This window comes from Pezoporus occidentalis, unplaced genomic scaffold (assembly GCF_034315485.1).
Source record: "Pezoporus occidentalis ecotype Australia unplaced genomic scaffold, CSIRO_AGI_Poc_V1 ctg105, whole genome shotgun sequence".
NCBI lineage: Eukaryota > Metazoa > Chordata > Aves > Psittaciformes > Psittacidae > Pezoporus > Pezoporus occidentalis.
Window position 1 is genome coordinate 2,309,333 of NW_026912832.1, and position 21,825 is coordinate 2,331,157.

At 41.9% G+C, this 21,825-nt stretch overlaps 1 protein-coding gene across 4 annotated transcripts in view; it reads left to right on the forward strand.

Moving 5' to 3' along the window:
• The first annotated feature begins 4,372 nt into the window (after positions 1-4,372).
• MCF2L (MCF.2 cell line derived transforming sequence like) overlaps positions 4,373-21,825 on the forward strand; it is a 155,788-nt gene continuing 138,335 nt past the window's right edge. For 3 of the 4 annotated variants that reach the window (XM_062619797.1, XM_062619697.1, XM_062619729.1), the window contains exons 1-2: positions 4,429-4,548; positions 13,659-13,857. In XM_062619797.1, the coding sequence (XP_062475781.1) occupies positions 13,680-13,857 (178 nt within the window). In that variant the 5' untranslated portion in view covers positions 4,429-4,548; positions 13,659-13,679. Of the gene's footprint in view, positions 4,549-13,658; positions 13,858-21,825 lie in introns of all 4 variants that reach the window. The other variant, XM_062619785.1, reaches the window with a different exon arrangement.

Here is a 21,825-nt window from a genome sequence, read left to right on the forward strand (position 1 = left end):
AATCATCATCCAGCTGTAGCAAGCTGAATCTTCAGCAGTGCCCTTTTGATAAAATCTGACTCACTATAGGCTAAAAGGACAACTATGGGCTATGCTGGTATTTCTAGCACATTTCACTTCAGCCAAAGAGTAACTCTAAAATCAAGAGTCTTTCTAATATTTATGGAGAGTCTGCTGTTATTTTTAGTGAGTTCTTAGGATTTGGTTTAAGGTAAATATTTCATACCAGAGGAGGAAGAATTTCTGGAGCTGCTTTACCCCATCAGAAAGCAGAGTATGATTGCACCATGTCCCCTGAGCCTATGAGTCATGTTTGTTAATGTTCACGGTTTAATAAGAAGACAGGCTAGGTTTTCTGGTAACATGTTTTGCTCACATCTTGCAAAAACATGGAACTGTGCAGCCTACCAATGGGATTCTTGAAAGTCTGGGCTCTTCTTTTTCCCAGTTTATCACATTTCTGTTACACTTGCCACTAATAAATCTTTCAGCCCAGTGCTTCATTACAGTTGCTCTGATTATTATTTTTCAGATTGCCTTTGTTATAATTTTGTTTTACATCATTCACTAATTATTGCCACAGTTATAAGAAAGTTAATCATTGTCAGTCTATGTAAAAACCCATAAAAGAATAACTTTGAATTTCTTCTTCTTCCCTGTGGACAATCATTACTAGTTTTTCTCATCATGTTTCAAAAATGTTCCTAGCATACCCTGGAGAACTTCTCCAAGCAACAGCTTTGAGGCTTAATTTTCTGTGTATTTTTTCTCAGCAGAATACTATCACTTTACAGACACTTTCTGATTCTGTATTAGATGTGGCTTAGACCAGTTGCTCAGTAAAGAAAGGTCTCAGATATTTGAGAGACATAGTTCATGTAATCTCACCCTGAAAGCCAACCTGTTGCCATTTTGGAGCCCCTCCAGACCTCGTAACTGGCAGAAAGAGGTACAGCTTACACTAACATTACGTCTTCCTACAGCACCGTAGTTAGTTCTGCTCTTGCTTGAAATACGTGCATGTAGAATCACACCAGACCACACAGCACACACAAGAATGATGCCCCATTCACAGAATCACAGAATGATTAGGGTTGTAAGGAACCTCTGGAGTTCATCTAGTCCACCCTCCCTGACAAGGCAGGGCCACCTAGAGCAGGTTACATAGGAACGCACCCATGCAGGTTTTGAATGTCTCCAGAGGGAGACTCCACAACCTCCTGGGCAGCCTGTTCCAGTGCTCTGCCATCTTCAACGTAAAGAAGTTCTTCCTCATGTTGATGTGAAACTTCTAGTATTTTAGTTTATGGCCATTGCTCCTCATCCTCTCGCTGGACACCACTGAAAAGAGTCTGGCACCACCCTCTGGCATTTGCCTTTGAGATATTTATATGCATTAATGAGAACCCCTCTCAGTCTTCTCTAGACTAAACAGAGGTATTATCTAGATACCTTTGTACACCTCTTCTTACCCCTTACAATTTAAATGCATCCTAGAGTGTTCCTCAGAGAAATTTGGCAACAGGCCTGGGGCACTAGACAGGGAAAAGTGAACTCCTGAACTAAAGGCCCTTCACTGCAAGTACTCAACCTGACTCCCAAAGCACAGCTATGCCAGCGAGTGCAGAGTTTGTCCATTCACAGTCTGCAACATCTGTGTAATAGATGAGCACATCCAGCACCTCAGCATTTGTTAGATCCTTCTGGGATTTCTCTTCCCAGCTTTGGTTTGAGCTGGTTTAAAAAAAAAAATAATTAAAAAAATAAAAATCAGCAAAACTATCCCCATATTTATTTATAGCACTTGCACACTGTCAGGGCACCAGAAATAGAAGGTACATGCATTTGAAGGAGGTACTCCATATAAAATTTTTGTAAGAGCCATAATATTTCATTGGTTTACAATTCCTAGGAATCCCATCCGACTCCTATTTAGGATGTATACCTTAAGTTATCTCAGCCTCATTCCAACCCACTTTTACCTTCAGCTGTTGTTAATGTGAAAGCACACATTTGCTCTAGTGGCTTACTTACTTTAGTTATTAATTTCTTCAGAACTTCTAAATGCCATCTGTGCTTGACATTTGCTTCAAACTTAACTGCTTCCTTGCTGAAATTCACTCCTGCTTCTTTGCAAGGCCAGAAACAAAAGAGTATTTTCCATGGAATACAGCATTCATATCAAAGCCAATGTTATATTTCATTTAATGCAGAAGAAATAACATTTCTGAGGAAACAAAAGAAAGGTTATTCATAATGAGATAGATTTTTTTCATCCACTACTAGCCAAAGGAACTGTGCCTTCTTTTGTGCAGAGATTTCTGCAGAAATCCTGCTTGATCGAAGAAGGCTCAGATCTTTCTGCCTGACCTGACCTGACCTCTCATTGCTTGAAATCAGCCAGTGGTGAGGTTCTGATTTGACACAGAACACAGTGGGGATCACACAAGTCAAGCCCCTCATGTTTCTACTTGCAAGTAAAACAGGTCAGGCACTGTCCTTTGGCATGGGAACCAGCTGGCACAGCATGGCTTGCATATGCACAACTAAACTCTCGTCTCCTGAAATAGGTCAGCTGCATGCAGATGGTCTGCTGGGAATGGCCCCTGGCCCATCCCAAACCATGAGCTGCACTGGGAATTGCTTCAGAGACTGCTAGTTTGGTAGGACAGAACCACTCTGGGGACACTGCCACCAAGGAAACAGTGTAGAGGATGACCATGTGCCATGGTTTAAGCCTGAACCCTATCCCTGTTAAGTACACTGCTATAGGGGTAGCTATAGGGATAGAGATCAAAAAGTGCCTGTAACACTAAACAGAACTGAAATCTAAATTGTAAGTTTTATTGACGTCTCCCCTGTGCTTCACAGGCTCTTCTTTCAAAGCTATTTTTGACAGTATCTCCAAATTAAAGCATCCCATCTGCTCTTTCATGTCATCATTAATTGGCCCTTTTCCCTGGACAACCAGCCAGATCTTTTCAACCAACACTGAAAACATCCTTGTGAGGTACTGAAAACAAATAACAAAATGAACAGTGACCTGTCTGAATCTGCACTTTTCTCTCCACGGAATCCCCTGTTCTGCAGTGAAGTGTTGCAGGATCAACTTTTCCCATTGCACACTGTGGCATGAGGTATCTCGTGGCGCATGGTTACTGCTAAGGCTACTTGATTACCTCCTTGCATCTCAGGTTAACCCCATTTTGGGTTAAGCTGCTGTAAGAAGCCACTGGACACTGAAACTTTGTTCCTTTAAGCCATTTCCTGACTCTACCGTGGGTCACCAGGCTTTAAGAAAGAGCATTTCAGGCTAAGACAACAACTGTACACAGCGTATCTCTGTCATCTGATGAATTTCTGAAAATCAGATGCCTCTCACTCAAGACAGTGTGAGAAGTAAATGGTAACCCTCCCTTGTCCTTAGTCCTGGAATACTCTTCCTGGAAACTTAAGTTTCCGAAACCTGTGGTTCGGTTATGAGGAACGTAAACCATCACTGTTGCAGCAACAGAGATGTGGAGAGTAGTGTGGAAGACTGCTGATTGCCTGAGAGGAGGCATTGGGAAGTGTGTGTGTTTGTGTGATCAGAGCTATGCACGCATCTTGGGTACTTCCCTTGAAGCACTTGCCTTCTCTGCAGCGCCCATCCTCCACGTGTAGATATATCATCACTATTTTGCTTATAGGCAAAGTTTTTATTGTTTGGAATACCCAAATAAGAAAACAAATTCGTGCTGTTGGTTGATTTGTGGCTTTTTTCTTTTCATAATGCAAAACCGAATCCAATTGCAGCTGCTCAGTTGCCTGATTAAGATGCAAACACCAAAAGCGGTTATCTTCACGTATAGGGATAAAAGCAAAGTAAAATGCTGGAAGCTGACCACCGAAATACCAGGAAACGTCAGAATCGCGGCTGCAAAACTTTGGCCAGGTCGTACATCTGTGCTATTACCGTAGTTCCCAAAAGACAAAGCGATATTCCTAGAGGTAGGAACTACGTTCCTTGGAAACAACCGCTTTCCCTAGGAAGAGGCACATGAAGAGCCCAGCTCCGACACTATGGGCGCCTGTGCGGGACTCGGCAGTTTGAAAACCCTCCCTCCAAAACCAACCGTTAACGGACCGGCTGGGCCTTCCGCGGGATCCCAACGGTCACAAAGAGGGGCGCGGAGCGGTGGGAGCCCTAGCAGGTGCCCCCTCTTCCCGCCTCGGGTTTGCGGCCGGGAGAGAAGTTACAGGTGCCTGAGGGAAGGGCGGCAGGCGGGCCCGGGGCGGGGAGGAGCGCTGCCCTCCCCGCCACACAAAGAGCCTCCGGCCGCTTTCCCCGGGAGCACGCCCTGGGGTGGTTGGGGGGGTGCTGGTGCTGGGGAGAGGAACAGAGCCCTGACAAAAGGCAGCCCCTCACCACCTCCGGCTGCGGGCGGGGCCCCACGGCACCTCCCCGTCACCCCGCCAGCCCCGGAGGGAGGCGCTGCCCCACTCGCTCGGGCGAGCAGAGGAGCGCCGGCGGCAGCTGCCACCTGGTTGTGCAGGCAGGGCGCTAAGGTGAGTGGAGGCAGAAGGGCAGCACCGCGCCGCCCGCCCCTGGGGAACGCCACCATTATGCCGGGGGCAGTGCTCCCCTGCGGGCAGGCGAGTCCCCGGGCAGGAGGGAGGGAGGGAGGGAGGGAGGGAGAGCGGGTGGGCTCCGCTCACCGGCCACAGGCGGTGGGACTTCACTGCTGGCCGCGGGGACTCCTCGGGGAAGAGGGCAGTGTTCGCCGGGGGTGAGGGTGAGTCTTTTTTTCTCTCTTTTACCCCCTATCTTTCGATGGCGATAGGTCCAGGCGAGAGGAGGAAGGGAAACAAAGGCAAGCGCGGTAGCCTGCGTGGAAACGGGCGGATAAACAACCAAATGCGGTGGGCTCCCCGGGATGCCCCCTCTTCTCTGGAGGGGGATGGTGGCTGGACCTGCCCCGCCGCAGCCCGCCCTGCCCTGCAGCTTTGCGAGCGGGGCTCGTGCTGCCTGTTTTGGAGTAGGTCGCTTCAGCATCCCCGAGCTAGAGAAACAAAGCGGTCCCCTGGCGTGAAGGAGATATTTCGGGTGCGGGGTGCTGTTGGCTGGTGTTACCTGCAATGGTTAATCACGCGGACTGTAAAATAGGATGTTTCTGCCGCTTGTGGTGTTTATTTGCATTTTGCATTTAGCTGGGGCTGGGCTATTAAATTAGCCAGCTGTGTTGTCTGTAGGTTTGTTCGTTTGTTTTGTTTTGTGTTTTTTATTTTTTTTTTATTTCTGTTTCCTTTTGCATCTACAAAGGAAGGAAAAATAAGTGTTTGCCATCTAAAAGCCAGAAATAAATACTGTTTTGAAGATATTTTTAGCTGAATATCTTGAAAAAGAATGCAAAACTTTATCTTCGTAGACTCGGCAGTAGATTTGCTCTGGCAAACACTTTATTTCATTTTTAAAGGCAGTCTAATATAGTGAATTTAGAATGGTTGAGGATGTGAATAATAAAGGCTCAGAAAGCAAATAAGAAGAAAACAAGCTTATTTTCTAAAAGATCTCCCGTAGGTTGCCTTTTTATGACAAACTTCAAATGCTTTTCAGAGTTTATTATTTTCAGAGTTTATTAGTACATGTGCAGCCTTTCTGGCTTGGAGAGTGGAAGAGTCAATGTTCAGTAGCAGGATACCCAGTGCAAGTTTGGTTAGTGTATTGAAAAATAAATAATAGAATTCTAAACAAAGTTACACAGCTTGTTGTTTAAGTAGGAGGGGAGAGGAAAAGTCTGATTTGGGCTCTAGTTAAGAAGGTACTAGATCACATGCCTAATAAAGGCACAGTTGTAGGGTAGAGAAATGAACATTGTTTTCATACCTGTTATGTTGCATGCTGTTTCTTGGGGTTTGAGCCTGGCTGCTGCCACACAGCCTTCCTTTCCCTCGTGCTCGTCCCTTCTGCAGGGAGGTCTGGGCCACGTCACATGATTTTTTTTTTTTTCTGAAGAACTTTGAAATTACTGTGTTTCAGGTGGCTTCCAGAATTGATACGCTTCACTGATCCAGGACTGGGCTATACAAAAGTAATTGCAGGAGCTGCATGGAAGGGCTGTTTCTTAATGACAAAAGATGTCTGTAAAACCAGTCTTGAAGGCAGCCACCTGTGTGTACTGTTGAGGCTTTGCAGGAGCTTCAAAATAGATACTAGGTTTAATCATCTTCAAATGTGCATCTACTTGAAACTTTTAATACAGTGCTCCTTTCAAGGTGAAAGTTGTTGTCAGTTGCTGTTTCCAACAGAATCATCCTGCTAGGTGAATGTATAACAACTTCGTTAGGCAGTATTCAGCATGGTTTTTAACAGCAAATTAATACCAAACAGATCAGAAGAAAACTTATCTCTTCCTTCTTATAGGATCCCCTTCACCTTGCACTTCTGTTGAACAAATTCTGCAGACACAGGATAGTGGCAGCCCTCGCCATCTCTGCAGACAGGCAGTAGGGAAGGTTTTTTGAACCTTAGGCAACCTCAGCTATATCTTTTTCTTTTCTTTTATCCCTCATGTGTGTTATGGTAAAAGGCTGAACGCGGAAGCTGTAGTCTTGAAGTTTTTTTTTATGGGTTATTGCAAAATGCTTTTGATCTGCCACAAGGGGTGGGAAGGGAGGAGAAAGAGAAGGGACTTGTGGAGTAGATGTTGTGTGAGCCCTTTGAAACTGGACACCTATTATATGTTTGTCAGCAAGTCAGTGGGATGAAATGACCCAAGTGATCTCTTGGAGACCTGTGTCCGCTAAGCTGAGGAAAGCACGTACTCCTGTTATACGGTCACTGAACAAAGATGCTGTCCTGGGAGCTTTCTCCAGGGAAAGGTCTTTGTCATTCCAAGTTCAGATTTCAAGAGAAACTGCTAATATTCCAATTCTGTGACAAATAAATTAAAAATAAACGGAACATGCCACGTATTCACTGACCTTCAGAAAGTAGCATATATTTTGCTTCTTTCAGCTGAATTAGTCTAGGAGTCTGGATTTGCATGCCTGGCTATGGGTACCTCCGAGTTACACAAATGGTATTTGCATAGTTACCTCATGCTGGTGGCAGTGTCTTGTGTTGCTCATGGCTTTGCATGTGCAATAATAATGCTTTGGTGAGATGGGAGTTGAGGTTTATCATAAGAGCAACTTGAATAGGGGGATATCTATCAGCCCCTTGAAATAAGAGATCAAGCATGTAACCACCTCATTCTCCACAGAGTGCTGCATGGCACTATCAGCATCTATTGTGTTTCAGGCTTAATTTAAAAATTAAACCTAGCTTGTCATTCTCCAGGGTCTTGAGAAAAATCTCTGAAACGTGAACTGAGTGGAAACAGATACACACTGTGAACAGTTTTAGAGAGATATTCACTCTCCTCCATGCCATTTTAGAGGACACCATGTTCAGACTAGTGTGATTGTTTGATTTCTCATGTATGGAAATGAGTGGGAAAGGAAACTTTAGTGTATGGGGGCAGTACGTAGGAGCAAGAGGAGAAGAAATGTAGATACCTAACTCTAAAAGCGTAGTTTTCAGAAATGTAGGTGGTTTGGTGGGAGTTTCAAAGACTAAGGAAATTATGCTTTTGCTAATAATGATCTCTAGGCAACTAGAATTCTGTAATATAGTGCTTTTCTCACATTTACACCAATACTCCTCAGACTCTGATTTCTTTTGCTGAAAATAAGGAAGATATTTCACCTAACACTAGACATGAAATTTGTGCAAAATGGGCACAAGCCACAGTTCCAATACTATATTAAGGTTGAGAGCCTCTGCTTTTTCCTGTAGTGGATCCAACTTAGACATAAAGAGTGTATAAGGTCCAGGTTTCTGAGGGGCTTGAGATGCAGCTAGTGGGGGAAGAAGAGGATCTTCTGGCTTTGTCCATACTTCATACCTGCAAAAAGCTGTTCCCATGCCCTTGTTCTCTCATCTGATGGTCTGCGGGCAGTCTGGGACATCCTGGCCTTGTAGATCCGAAAAGAGAGAGAGAATTTGTCTGAGTACTTGAAGCTACTTTGTGCCTATATGCAGAGTGGTGTAGGCAGGCAGTGGGGAAGGTTGCTCAAACCTTGGGAGAACTTGTCTACCCTGTGGTGTGTGTATGTTCTTTTCATTTTTGTTTTAGATGTCTGAATATATACATGATTTTGAGTTAACTGACAAAAGATTAACTTTTCTCACATGGCTGCCCCAAAAGGAGGAAGGAAAGCAGCTGAGAGACTTCATCTAAACTTGCAGGGGCTCTCTCAGAAGAGAAGTGGCTACCTATAAGATGAAAAGTTAAATAAATAAGAAAGCATTTCTCATATGAAACACACTTGATATATTTCTCTTCCTTTGAGGAGGCCCCAGCTTAGCTTTTCCTAAATAATCTTGTCGCAATTTCTTTGAAATTAGTATTTTCTACATGTCTGTTGATGATTTCTAATGCTTTATGAAAGGCTTTTAAATAAAAAATAAGAACATTTATCTTGAAGGACTTAGTGCTCAAGTTAAATGTTGATCACAGTAAAGCTCCAAATGAGAAAAAAATTAGTCTTTAAATTGATTTTGGTTTAAAACATGTAAGGGTATTCTGTGTGCCCCAGAGAGAGATGAGAGTGTCTGGGGCTTTGTTGCTGCTGTTTTTTCCTTTTCGTCTTTCTGAACGAAATGCGAAAGGACTCGGGGAAGGGCAAGAGTAGAAATACAGTATCTCCATAGGCAGAACTTGAGTAGTTTAATAGGCTTTACTGAGATCCTAAAATGCTTTTTTGTTTTTATTACATGACTCATTCTTTGTGGCACTCTGTCAGTAATGTATACAAAAGTGGGACTTTTCATCATACAAAGTCGAGTTCACCCGGTTTGTCTTAGTCTCTTAAGTCAATGTGAGGGGCTGATGATGATCCTGAGGAGATGCATATCTCTTACACCACTGAATGCTGAAGGCTCATAAGTCAAGTAGGTTCTTAACTTGGATCTCTTGGTTTTAATGTCTGAATTTGGGTGAGAGGAACCTGGGCTATAATGCATGTGTGCCTTATGTATTTTGTACTTTGCCTGTGTATTGTGCAATGGGAACAATGACTGCCCAGTATTCCAAAGCATGAAAATTGGAACGAATGTTGTTGCTCAGATACATGCACTTAAAATAAAATTCTCATCAGAACAATATTAATGGGTTTAAATACCATTCAGTGTATTTTAATCCATTTTAAAATAGAGCAACGTTAGTGAGTACTGTACAGACATTGGTGTCCAGTTTGGTCCAGTTCTCCTGCAGAGCCTTGAGAGGTATAGGGATGAGCTCTTACTTCATCAGATGGACTCCCCTATCTCTATTGATATGGAGGTACTGAGCTTGGTGAATTTCAAAGTTTAAGCCTGCCTGTTCATGCTGGATAACATATTAAACAGTTTTTCGTCAAGAGCATTGGAATAAAGTGTCACCATGTATATGGAAAATAAGAGTGTGAAATCTTGGTAACTGCTAAATTAGGACCAGCTTTCCCCACACAAATACAGTTTTCCCCAGTGACTTAAATGGAACAGTAATGAAAGCATGGTAAAAAAACCCTAGTGGTTAAATGCTTAGGGAGGTAATTCACAGGACGCTATGAAAACTTCAGACAAATGGTCTTATAAATGAGTTACATTTAAATGTCTGTATTACACCTGACTAGAAATAATGTCCTGCCTAAATAACCAGGGAAATAGCTGAAGAACTTGCACTGTGTGACAGAAATCCAGTAATAATGAATCAGCCCACAACAACAGGGACCCTCGGAGTCAGGTTTAACTGCCACAGTGAAGTGGTTGGAGAATATGGATTTAAGTTTCTGAGATACAATACTATGTAAGGCATCTAGTTTACATTTGAAGGTAATTATTAACTACTCCCTTTGCAGTGCTACTCTTGAATTAAAGGGGGATTTTGGATGGGAAACTGAAGTAAATTCAGTAAAATGTGTGTGAAAAGTAATGGGAACTGAAGATCTCTTGCTTTCAAAATCTGCTCTATTGTCTGAATTTCATAAGCAATGGTTCAGGAAGCATTTGCACCTTAGCTAAGTAGTGTGGAGTGCTATGTAGTTATATTACCTATTACTTGTTAATATTGCATATTAATTTATTATTGGCCCCAGAGGTGATTAGTTAGAAAGACCTAGTCCATTTATCATGCTGCCAGACCTTACAGACAAATCGTGCAGCATAGCTTTATCGATATCAGAATAGCTGGCAATTGTTTGTAGTAAATGGGGGCATGGTGACCCCAATGTTTCCTCTGGAAGTGACTGGCATTGCAGAGGGAGAGTAGAGCTTTTACACTGGGACTGTGAGTTCACAGCAACCTGTTGTAGCTACTGTGTTCTTGCAGACTTTCTCTCCTTCCCAACCTTAGAGCATATACCAAACCAGCAATGTACCTGTGCCTGCTTTCGTGAAATGGTAAGGAGTTGTCATGTCAGTCAGATGTACTCTGCCAGGTCCCACATATCCATGTGTTCTGTATCCCCATTAGAATTATGTATTTATAAACCTCACTGGGCTGAGAAGCAGGTCTTTATCTGAGTTTGAGTACATTGTACCTTAACAGTTGGTGTCAGAGAGCAGCAAGAGCAGGACTTCTACAAAAGAAGGGCTGAGGCAGGAGCTGAGGGCAGCCAGCAGAGGCTTACCAGCCACTGGTCTGACCACCAGAATCAGGCTCTACCTGCTGTCCCTGACCCAGTGAACAAGGAACCTGGTCCCTCCAGGAAGTCCAGTCAAAAGTGAAAGGATCCAGAGCCGGGACTCAAAGTAGGGCTATGATGTAGCTCAAAGCAGCTACAGTCTCCTGTAGGACTGCTCAGGAGACAGGGCTGTAGACAGGCATATCAGTGGCATAGCTTAAATAGGGACTGAAAGCCTTGAGCTGGACTTACGTGCAGCTCTTGAGCCCATGGTAGAGGTCCTGGCTGAGGCTGGTCAGGGCCAGTGGAGTTTACCAGTGCCTTCAAGCCCTGAAAAATGGCTCCAAATTCTGACCTTGCTTTTCCTTGGGTATTTTGCCAACTTTGATGTCAGCAATCTGTTTTAAAACAAATTAGAAAAACCCAAACCCACAAACAGTATTGATTTTTGCATGCAAAAGTGAGATTCAGGAGCAGTTGTTTAGACCTGTAAATATCAAATGGAGGTTTCATTCTTGTTGGTTTTTTTCCTTGGTACATCATCCTAGTCTTTATGCTGGTTGAAGGCATTAATTTATCTTTGGATGTTTTGAGATAAAAAATCAAAGCTACTTTTGTCTATCATTGCAGTGATCCAAGCAGACATATATCTGTCAGGGATGCTGTGACTATTCGGAGCATTTCTGGAACAGCTCTTAAGCCAAAAGTTGGGGTTTTGGGGTAGTGCAAGTGGATTTCCCTCCCTTATTTATGTTTTCCTATTTACAGGCAATTTTGGTCAAGTCAATTTTGCAAATGTCTCTGCAAGATGCTGCTCTTCATGAAAGTATGAAAAACATAGGTGGTGATTATATCTTGACCCTCTTATATTTTTTCCTCAACTTCTTTGCCCTCTGAGTCCCTGAGCTTAAAAAATTAGATTTAAAAACTAAAGGCTTAAAAACTAAGTTCACATTACTGCTGTTAAAAATCAAGATGATGAGTGGGTCAGAAAACTAATTAATTAAAGTAGGATTAAGGTCACAGATGTGTCTCACAAACTGCATGCTTGGATATAAGTATTTCTGGTTATCTTCAGGAGTTTCCATCCCTTAAGAAAAAGCAATAAATCAAAAGATTATTCCTAGAGTTGTTTGCTGACTACTGAAGAATAGATCCAGCTGCTTTTCAGTTCACCTTGCACTGAAGAGAGCAGGGGAAGAACTACTGGAAGTTTCTGGGATTTTTGTCTCCTTCAGAAGAGACTTCCCCATCTGTGCTCCAATTATGGGGGTAAAAAGGGGAGGTTTTGGACAGAAAAACTTAAAACTTTGCCAGGGGGCTTGCAGAAGTAAAATCTATTTAATGTCTCAAGTGTAATGGTAACTGAAAGACACCCCCTCATGCTTCCACAAAACTAAACCAACATTGAAGTGCTAAGAAATTCTTTCATTAAATGCCAGTGCATGTGCTGCATGTGTATGCTTGTGCCCATCTCGGCATGTGACATGCCATTTGCAGAGGCAGGTACAGCTTAAAAGTACATTATTTACAAGCAGCATGTACTTTAGTACGGCTGTAACTGCCAGTACCTGTATGGCAAGGAGATTGTGAACACTGTACTCATTGGTTTCAGAAACTACAGAAATGGAGTGATTTGCTTTCAACTGGATTACCTGTCCTCTGACGAATGTTGCAAAGCCTAAAAGTCCGGCAACAGGCAAAGGGAGAACTGAGAACACTGGCAGTGTGTTGGCTAAAATAAAACAAAATGACTGTCTTTAAACTGGAAACAAAATGCACTTTGCAGTAGTATTTGAAAGGCAGTGTTTTATGTGGAAATCCTCTCTTCTGTTTAAGTAATGTAGTAAGTGACCGAGTACTTTATCCTTCATGGGTGATTCCTGGGAGATCTGGTGCTAAATAATGGGGGAGGAGGAGAGGTGTCCTCTTTTTTTGGCTGTTTCCTTTGAAGCAGATAACCTTTTTATATTAAGAAAGCTTTTTAAATGGAGTTTGCTTTCTTCAGGTTTGTAAAACTGACACTTTTAAATGTAATGTAGAGAATCATTATTAATATCCATAGTCTGGAGAGATGCTTTTGCTCAAGCTAGTCAGCAGCTAGAAAGACAGATATGCTAGAAAGACTCAGATTTAGATGCCTGTGGGACAAATGGAGACCATGCATCTCTCCCCTATCAAAAAAAACCATTAAATTTACCTGGAGAGATGCACATTTCCCTTGCTTGGGATTGGTGTTTTGCAGACAGACTTGGAAAAGCTTACTCAGGTCCCTTGAGCTTGGAGGCTTGGGCCATTTTCTTACTGCCCATATGCCCTCAGGAGAGTGGGAACAAACCCATCTCTGGATGCTGTATAATTTCCTTAAGAAATGACACCTTGCTAGCTCTTTGCAGAATTCACAAATATCTTTTGCCAACTGTAAGTATTTGGAAGGCTCAAGCTGTTTCCTTATGTGGAAGAAATTTTTTGCGTGTTATAGTGATTTAGTTGTAATTTCAAGGAGGTGATTTTTTTTTTTTAGGTAAAAAAATCGTAGTTCTAGCATTTGTATATGTAAATTGAGATACCTGCAGGTGTCTAAGAACATGCTTGCTCTCTTATGTGTAAGCACAAGTAAGCCTGGGAATTAGCTGGATCTAGGCTAATCTGCTCAGGAAGAAGGCAGCCTTGAAGATCTGGATGCTGTGTCAGAAACAAAAGCATCTTCCTCCTGCCACATTTCCAGTGTCAAGGTTAATCTGTTTGTGTACTTTTCAAACTCTGTGATTTCAGCATCCCACATAGTGGGAATAAGAGTATCTTATTCTTAAACAAAACAAAAATTATTCTTACATTATTTCACTTTTTGACAGTCCATATTCTGGGGTGTTCTTTCACCTAGTTAACTGGGTTTTAGCAGGTGCTTTTAGAATAAATATTGACTTGTTCTGCTGAGCAATGATTTTCTGTTTGTTTTTAAATTTCAGAGATCAACTTGTAGCATTTTCATGTCTGACTATTGGTATTGGAGGCTGATTCCATGCAAAGAATCTGGAAGTTGCAACTGTTTTTCAACAGCCAACCACTCTAATGAAGAGAAAGAGGAAGATACAAGCCATCAGGTTGTAGTGTCAGATATCATGCAGCTTGTGCAAGATAAGCAGGATGTGCCAGAAAGCACAGGAGGTGAGAGAAATACAGTATATTTTGACAATTGTCCAGCTGGCTGTCAAACTGTGTGAAGAAGAGGACTGACGGCTTGAAGAATATTAGGACTGATGGCTTGAAGAATATTAGCAATGGTGTCTCATCACTAGCAGTGAGAGGGGGCCAGGGAGCCCAAATAGAGAAATAGCTGAGAGCTAGCTGGAGGAAGGCGATATCAGCACAGAACCAAACTTGTAGCATCAGCCAGTGAAGAGTGAAGACCTTTACTCAAGGAGGCCTGGTGCTTGTTACGATAAATTACAATAGTTCCAGAAATTAATTGGTTATCAAAAAAAGTCATCCCAGAGAAACCTGATCTATGTTACTACAGTTTCAAAATCGTAATCAAGAGAAACTGCTGAGAAGCAAGTACAGAGTACCTTTGGGCATTATCACATTGTTTTGTTGTTGTGGTCCATGAGCAGAAAACCGTAGGGAGTGCTAGTTACAGGGATTAAGAATACATTTTTCTCCTGTACCCTTTGATTGTGCATTTACCTATGCAGGAGGTTATTGCATTCACATATGAACTATGTGGCATTTGTCTTGGTACTAGTACAAATGGACTATAATTCTATATTCGATTAGCAGTTGCATCTCATTACAATTGGTGTTTTAACACATCTTCATTTAATTTTGTTAAATACATTTTTAAAAAGCATTCTAAATAAAATTAAAAAATATCTACACATATTTACTCAAATCTCTCTAAGCTGGAAAGATGATCCGAAAGCAGAAAAATGAAATTCACTCAAATACAGTTTTGCTTTTAATATACAATTACAAGGCAGGATATGACTTCTTTGTCATAAAAGAAAAAAAATCTCATTCTTTTAGACTGGATGAGCTAATGATGTTGGCGTAGAATGATTCATATTGTGCTCTGGCTTTTAAGAGAGGGGCTGGAACTAGATGATCTTTATGGTCTCCTTCCAACCCAAACCATTCTATGATTAGAGTAATCATTTTATTTGTGTACTAGTCATGTCTCGGACAGAATACAAGATTTCTTTTGAAGGCAACAAGGAAAGATGCAATAAAGCCACTTGCAGAAATTCCAGAGGAGTATGTCAGGATTGGTCAGAGGATTACAAAAGACAACTGTGGAAATAAGGAGGCTGTACCTAGACTTCAAAAGGAAACAGAAGGGAGAGCACACATACTCTAATTTCCCAGGGGAGAGCATAGTATGTTACAGAAGGTGGACATCTGCTTGTTTTAATTTTCTTTTTGTCCATACCTAACACAATATGAACAAGAAAATGCAAGCTTGATTTCTGCAGAGGAGGTTTAGACTTAATTGTTGAGTTTGTTAAACAGACTATTTAAAGAGGTTGTGCAGTCTCTAGCCTGTTTTTAATGGAATCTTTACTGAAACAAACCACTTTTGCAGATGAGCTAGTTGTACTTGATTCCATTTCAGTGCTTTAAGCTAGGCTAAGAGATTTCAAGAAGTTTTTTTAGTATGCTTCTGTAGTGGAAGATGAAGCAAGCAAGCCCTGGGAAGGCAGGCCTACAGTATGAAGTCAGAGGAAAGGTAGTTTCGTCTTCTGCCATTTGGAGGTTTTTAAATGGGAAATTGCTAGTCCTCTGCAGAAATTCAGGGGGAACTGTGTTAGGTTCAGACTAAGGTGCATGTGTAATCTCTGACATAACAGTGAATCAACGGTTGACTGGTTGATCTACAAAGGAAGCTTAGTAAGCTGAATAGATCAGAATCAAAGCAGTGAAGGTGGACCAGGAACTGAGTGTATATACATATTGCATGTACTTGACTCTGTTAATTTCACCTTTTAGCTGTGGCTTCTGTCTTTCTGTCGCTGAAGTCCATGTGAAAGGAATAAGAGCTTTACTGAAAGAAGTTCTGGACTGAGTTTCCTGGCCTGAGGTGCAGCAGATTTTTCACTGAGGCTTACATCTATGCCTGGCTTGACAGCTGAATTGCAAGCCATTAATCAAAGCTGAAAAGCACCTGATAATACTCTTTAGACCTGGAAAAAGTGGGAGGAATTTAAAAAAAAAAAAAAAGTTAATTTTCTTTTGACTTGAAGAGAACAGAACCGGAAAAGGACCTTTCTCAAAGTTAAGCATGAGAAACTTATTCTCCGATAATATTCTGGTAAAGTTATTAAACTTTAAAACTGAATTCAGTATGAAAGTGCTTTCTGTATCGTAACTAATACCATTGCTAGTATTTGGGAGTGAATGAATCATTGTGGCCATTTTATTGGGTTTTGTTTTTTAACATTGTTCTTAATTGATGCAATGTGCATGTTAGTATTTTCTGACTTTATCAAGGGACTGCTAAAAAGAATATGCTCTGAAAAGAACTACAGCATCATAACATGGTAAATATTTAAAATGGGCAGTTTGTATGTGTGGGATGAGCATTTGTTTTGCTCCAGTTCTAATACTTGTTCAAATACTTATTTTGGGAAAAGAAGCAAGTATTTTTGTGATTGGCAAAGAAAGCCATTGTGCCTTGTTCTGTGAAGTTAAGCCATATAGTCTTTGGTGGGAAGAGGCAGAAAGATAAATTCTGCTGTGGAAAATAAACTCCAGCAGTGCTGTTGGAATCTTTCCCTTCCCTGTTTCTGTCTTCTGTAAGCAAATGTGAGGGGTCTTAGTCTCTCATGCAGACTAATAATACTGTAGGTTGGAGAGCAATTTGCTGTTCTTAGTTAAACCATATGTTGCTCTTGCTGAAGTTTTAAGGCCTCTGTTCCCATTTGCTCCCCAGGAACTAATCTGCTATGCTATTGGTACTACATTAATAGCAGTATTTTTACTGCAGTGTCTTCCTGGAAGTTATAATTAAGATCAGATCTTCATTGTGCCTATGAGTTTACACACAGTGAGAATGCTTTGCGTCTTGGAAGGCTTAAAAGCTGAGCTTGAAAGTGGTAGGTAAAGCAGCATGCAAAATTCAGCTTGAGGCAGAGTACAACCAAGATGGAAGCATAGTAACATCTGACCAACCTGTGTGTGTGCTCTTGCCCCATTTCAGATTGTATGTGTAGTGTGTCTTTCCCCCTCTTGTCATCAGAAGAGGCTGGAAAATTGAAAGATTATGGGGAAGGGATGGAGGTATGGAAGGCAGACACTAGTCTTTAAAAGTAAAAAAAAAAAACAAAAAACAACAGTATTTCTATAATTTCTCAGTGCTTGTTAAGTTGTACTACCTGTTTGCAGTTGGACTTTAGGAGTGCTGTGCTTGGAGGCCTGTTTACACAGAGACATGGTTTGGGTTTTTTGGAATGGGGCTTTTCTGCTCTGAAGATGAAACCCTTCAAATGGTTGGTTGACATCTTCTTTGGTTGTTTTTTCTTCTTTTCAGATCTGTTCTGAATATAGTCTTTTCACACAGGTTCTTTTAGCCTCCTGCCATGTTAAAGCAATAGGGAAACAGGAAACCTTTTGTGGCATCTCGATATGTTAGTGTGACATCTTGGGAACTGTAATTGCTGATGTTGTAGCAAAAAGCCATGAGGGTGCTATAGTTGAAGCCTTTACAAAAGTAAGGGAGCTATCATGACTGCCCAGGTTTTGAGGAATCCAAGGATACAGGTGACTGCTGTCGTAAGTCTCCCTGGTCCAAATGTACCTGAGAAGAGTACCTTCATGAGTAGAAAAATTTATCCCATTTGAAATGATAAATTGGGTGTCTTTTTATCATTTCACATGATTTCTAGGATTTTTGAATGAGAAATTACAAGGCATCTGAAAAGACATCTGACTGACCGATGTGCCAATCCTAACACTTTTAACAGCGCTGCTAACCACACAGTCAGCTGTTGTACTCACAGGCACTTGAAATGCCTGTTAAATTCATACAGTCTTGGAAAAAAATATTCTTTGAAAGAAATGTGCTTGGTATCATCTCAGAATGTAAAATTGCATTGTTTTCCATACATAAACACCTTTTAGGCAGTGCTCAATGGCATTACTGAAGCTGACAGCTTTGACTGAATTATGTAGCTGCTGCAACATTGCTGCCTGCAACAGTGTGGTCAGGTTACAATATCAAGACCACAGGTTGCTGCATCAAAATTGGGGAAAAACCAACAATCAATGCTGTGTGTTAAACATTTGTACATCCTGATAACTCCAGTTATACTCTGAACCTAGAGTATCACTGCAGTTATACACATTAGCCCCTTTCTTCCACTAGTTGCAACTGTGTAAATACAAGATTTCAGTAGTAATGTATGAGGGAAACATTGTAGGTGTTCATTGTTGGGAAATATTGTAGGTGTTCACTGTTAAAATATTATACTGTTTCAAATCAAATGACTTTTCAGAAAAACAATAGCTAATGCTGTTTGGATCAAGTTTGTTCTGTCTCTTAATAACTACAAATAAACCTTTTAAAAAGCTTAACTAAAAAATAAGAAACTTAAAATGATCTCTTAGAAGTTGCTCAGAGAATGCCAGTGCATTTTTTGGGAAGTCTTCCATTTATGCAATATATTTTGAAAGTTTGTCAATTCTTGGAGCTGGTTTATATTCTCCAAGAAGTTTTATCATACTCAGTATTTCACTGGAATTTTAATTTTAATTTGCAAAGCTGTGTATGTTAGAGTGTAACTCAAGTAACAGCTTTATGTAAAGTTGTTTGCCTTTTTAAGGGATTATTTATAAACTAGATTAATACAGCTAGCAGGTGTATGTAGAAAATAAGCCTATGGAAACCATAGCAAGTATTTTTGTGGAAGTTGTTCGTGTAACAACCCCCACCCAAAAAAAAAAAAAAAAAAACAACCAAAAAAATCACCCCAGAACCCCTTAAAGTCAAGTTAAGACCATATTTGTGAGGCAGTTGGAGACTTCTTGCGTGTTAGAATTCCATATGCACTTGTGACAAGACTGTTTTTTTTTTCATGGGAGTGACACAGCATGCTGTCATCTTATTAACACTATTACTGGAATGAAGATGGTAGACTTGTATTCAGAACAGATCTTAGCATGTCTGTGCAGAAGCTAAATAGCCCCTGAGCTTTTCTTGCCTTTAAATACAAGTCAACTAGGGAAGGAGACCTTAAGCTGTAATACACGAGGCACTTAGTGATACAGGGTCCAGCACAGAGTTGAGAGCTATTGCTGTCTCTGGTAGTATCTGTCATAATGCTCAAGAAGGGGGGGGACGGGGGACTTGGGGTTTATTTTCTTATCTATGAGCATAGGACTTGAGATCACTTTGTCTGCTTGATGACAGTGATTTGTCCCTAAAGGACTGGCTGGATTTTACCGTGGGAGCTTTGAAATATAGAATCACAGAATAGTTAGGGTTGGAAAGGACCTTAAGACTGTCTAGTTCCACCCCCCCTGCCATGGGCAGGGACACCTCACACTAAACCATCTCACCCAAGGCTTCGTCCAACCTGGCCTTGAGCACCACCAGGGATGGAGTATTCACAACCTCCCTGGGCAACCCATTCCAGTGCCTCACCACCCTAACAGGAAAGAATTTCTTCCTTATATCCAATCTAAACTTCCCTTGTTTAAGTTTTAACCCGTTACCCCTTGTCCTGTCACTACAGTCCCTAATGAAGAGTCCTTCCCCAGCATCCCTATAGCCCCCCTTCAGATACTGGAAGGCTGCTGTGAGGTCTCCACGCAGCCTTCTCTTCTCCAGGCTGAACAGCCCCAACTTTCTCAGCCTCTCTTCATAGGGGAGGTGCTCCAGTCCCCTGATCATCCTCGTGGCCCTTCTCTGGACTTGTTCCAACAGCTCCATGTCCTTTTTATGTTGAGGACACCAGAACTGTACACAGTGCTCCAAGTGAGGTCTCATGAGAGCAGAGTAGAGGGGTAGGATCACCTCCTTCAACCTGCTGGTCACGCTCCTTTTGATGCAGCCCAGGATACAGTTGCCTTTCTGGGCTGCGAGCGCACACTGAAGCCGGCTCATGTTCGTTCTCTTGGCCAACACCCCCAAGTCCTTCTCCTCAGGGCTGCTCTGAATCTCTTCTCTGCCCAACCTGTAGCTGTGCCTGGGATTGCTCTGACCCAGGTGTAGGACCTTGCACTTGGCATGGTTAAACTTCATGAGGTTGGCATCAGCCCACCTCACAAGTGTGTCAAGGTCCCTCTGGATGGCATTCCTTCCCTGGGCGTATCAACTGAACCACACAACTTAGTGTCATCGGCAAACTTGCTGAGGGCGCACTCAATCCCACTGTCCATGTCAGTGACAAAGATGTTGAACAAGACCGGTCCCAACACCGATCCCTGAGGGACACCACTCGTTATTGGTCTCCAGCTGGACATTGAGCCATTGACCACAGCTCTTTGCATGCCTCCATCCAGCCAGTTCTTTATCCACCGAGTGGTCCATCCATCAAATTGATGTCGCTCCAATTTAGAGACAAAGATGTTGTGTGGGACAGTGTCGAATACTTTGCACAAGTCCAGGTAGATGACCTCAACTGCTCTACCCCTGTCCATCAGTTCTGTAGCCCCATCATAGAAGGCCACCAAATTGGTGAGGCAGGATTTCCCCTTAGTGAAGCCATGCTGGCTGTCACCAAGCACCTTGTTGATTTTCATATGCCTTATCATGCCTTCCAGGAGAATCTGCTCCAAGATTTTGCCAGGCACAGAGGTGAGACTGACTGGTCTGTAATTTCCTGGGTCATCCATTTTCCCCTTCTTGAAAATGGGGGCTATCTTTCCCTTTTTCCAGTCATTGGGAACTTCACCTGACTGCCATGATTTCTCAAATATGATGGCCAGCGGCTTCGCAACTTCATTTGCCAGCTCCTTCAGGATCCGTGGATGGATTTCCTCAGGACCCATGGACTTGTGTATCTTCAGGTTTTTAAAATGGTCTTGAACCAGATCTTCTCCTACAGTGGGCTTAGGGTCTTCACTCTCACAGTCCCCGAGCCTGTGTTCCAAGACTTGGGTGGTTTGGTCAGAGCCTTCGCCTGTGAAGACTGAGGCAAAGAAGTCATTCAGAACGTCAGCCTTCTCCAAATCCTGTGTAGCCAGTTCTCCCAATAGCTTCTGGAGGGGGCCTACATTGTCCCTAGTATATCTATCCATGCTGAGCTTTCTGTTTGGTACTAGCAGTTCAATTAATGTGAAGTGCATGTCCGAGTAAGATCTAACAGTTCTTATGCGTGCACAGCTAGCATTTCTCACTGTTCATGTCTATTTGCTTACAGTGGAGCTCAGCTTTATAAACAAATGTCTTTACAGGCCTGTTCCTTCAATGGCCACTGGAGGACTGCTATCAGACTCAGCATGTGTTTAAAGTCCAATGTGTTAGTTAAAAGAGCTGCTTTTTATGAAATTAAATTTCTACTGGAGGAATTTGGCAAACTCTTAAGAGTTTAACTCTTCAAAATGAAACACATTCAAAGCTGACTGGAATAATCTATCTAACAACATGGAAAGGAGAACTTTTGCAGGGTAAACCCTGTTGCTGCTTTAAGTAATAGAGCAATGAAATCCCAGCCTGATTAAAATCAGTAGGAGCCTTGTCAGGATTTTTGCCTTAAGACTTTTAAGCTATTCATGTTAACCAGCCTCTTAAATCAATATTAAACATCTTACTCTAATTCCGTCTTTCTTGGGTTTTACAGCAAATATGGAATATATAAAAACAACTTCTTGCTCAGTTAACAGCATTCAGTTCCAGAAGTTAGAGGAGAAAAGTGCCATTAGTGTAAAAAGGCATTGCCAGCTAAAAATGAGGCATGGAGAGGTATTTTGGTAATGTCAGCAATAATATTCAGAGACTGTGTGTACATGTATATGTGAATACATACATGTCTTATGCATCTGAATACATATATGTCTACACACATGTAGGTAATTCGGTGCCACACTTGAATTTTGCTGTTTGTTTCTTGCCTGTGCGGCTATTTCCTACACCAACTGCCTGAAATTCAACTTAGCCTTTATTAGCTGCTTGGTTCTTGTTTTCTTTTTTTTTTTTGG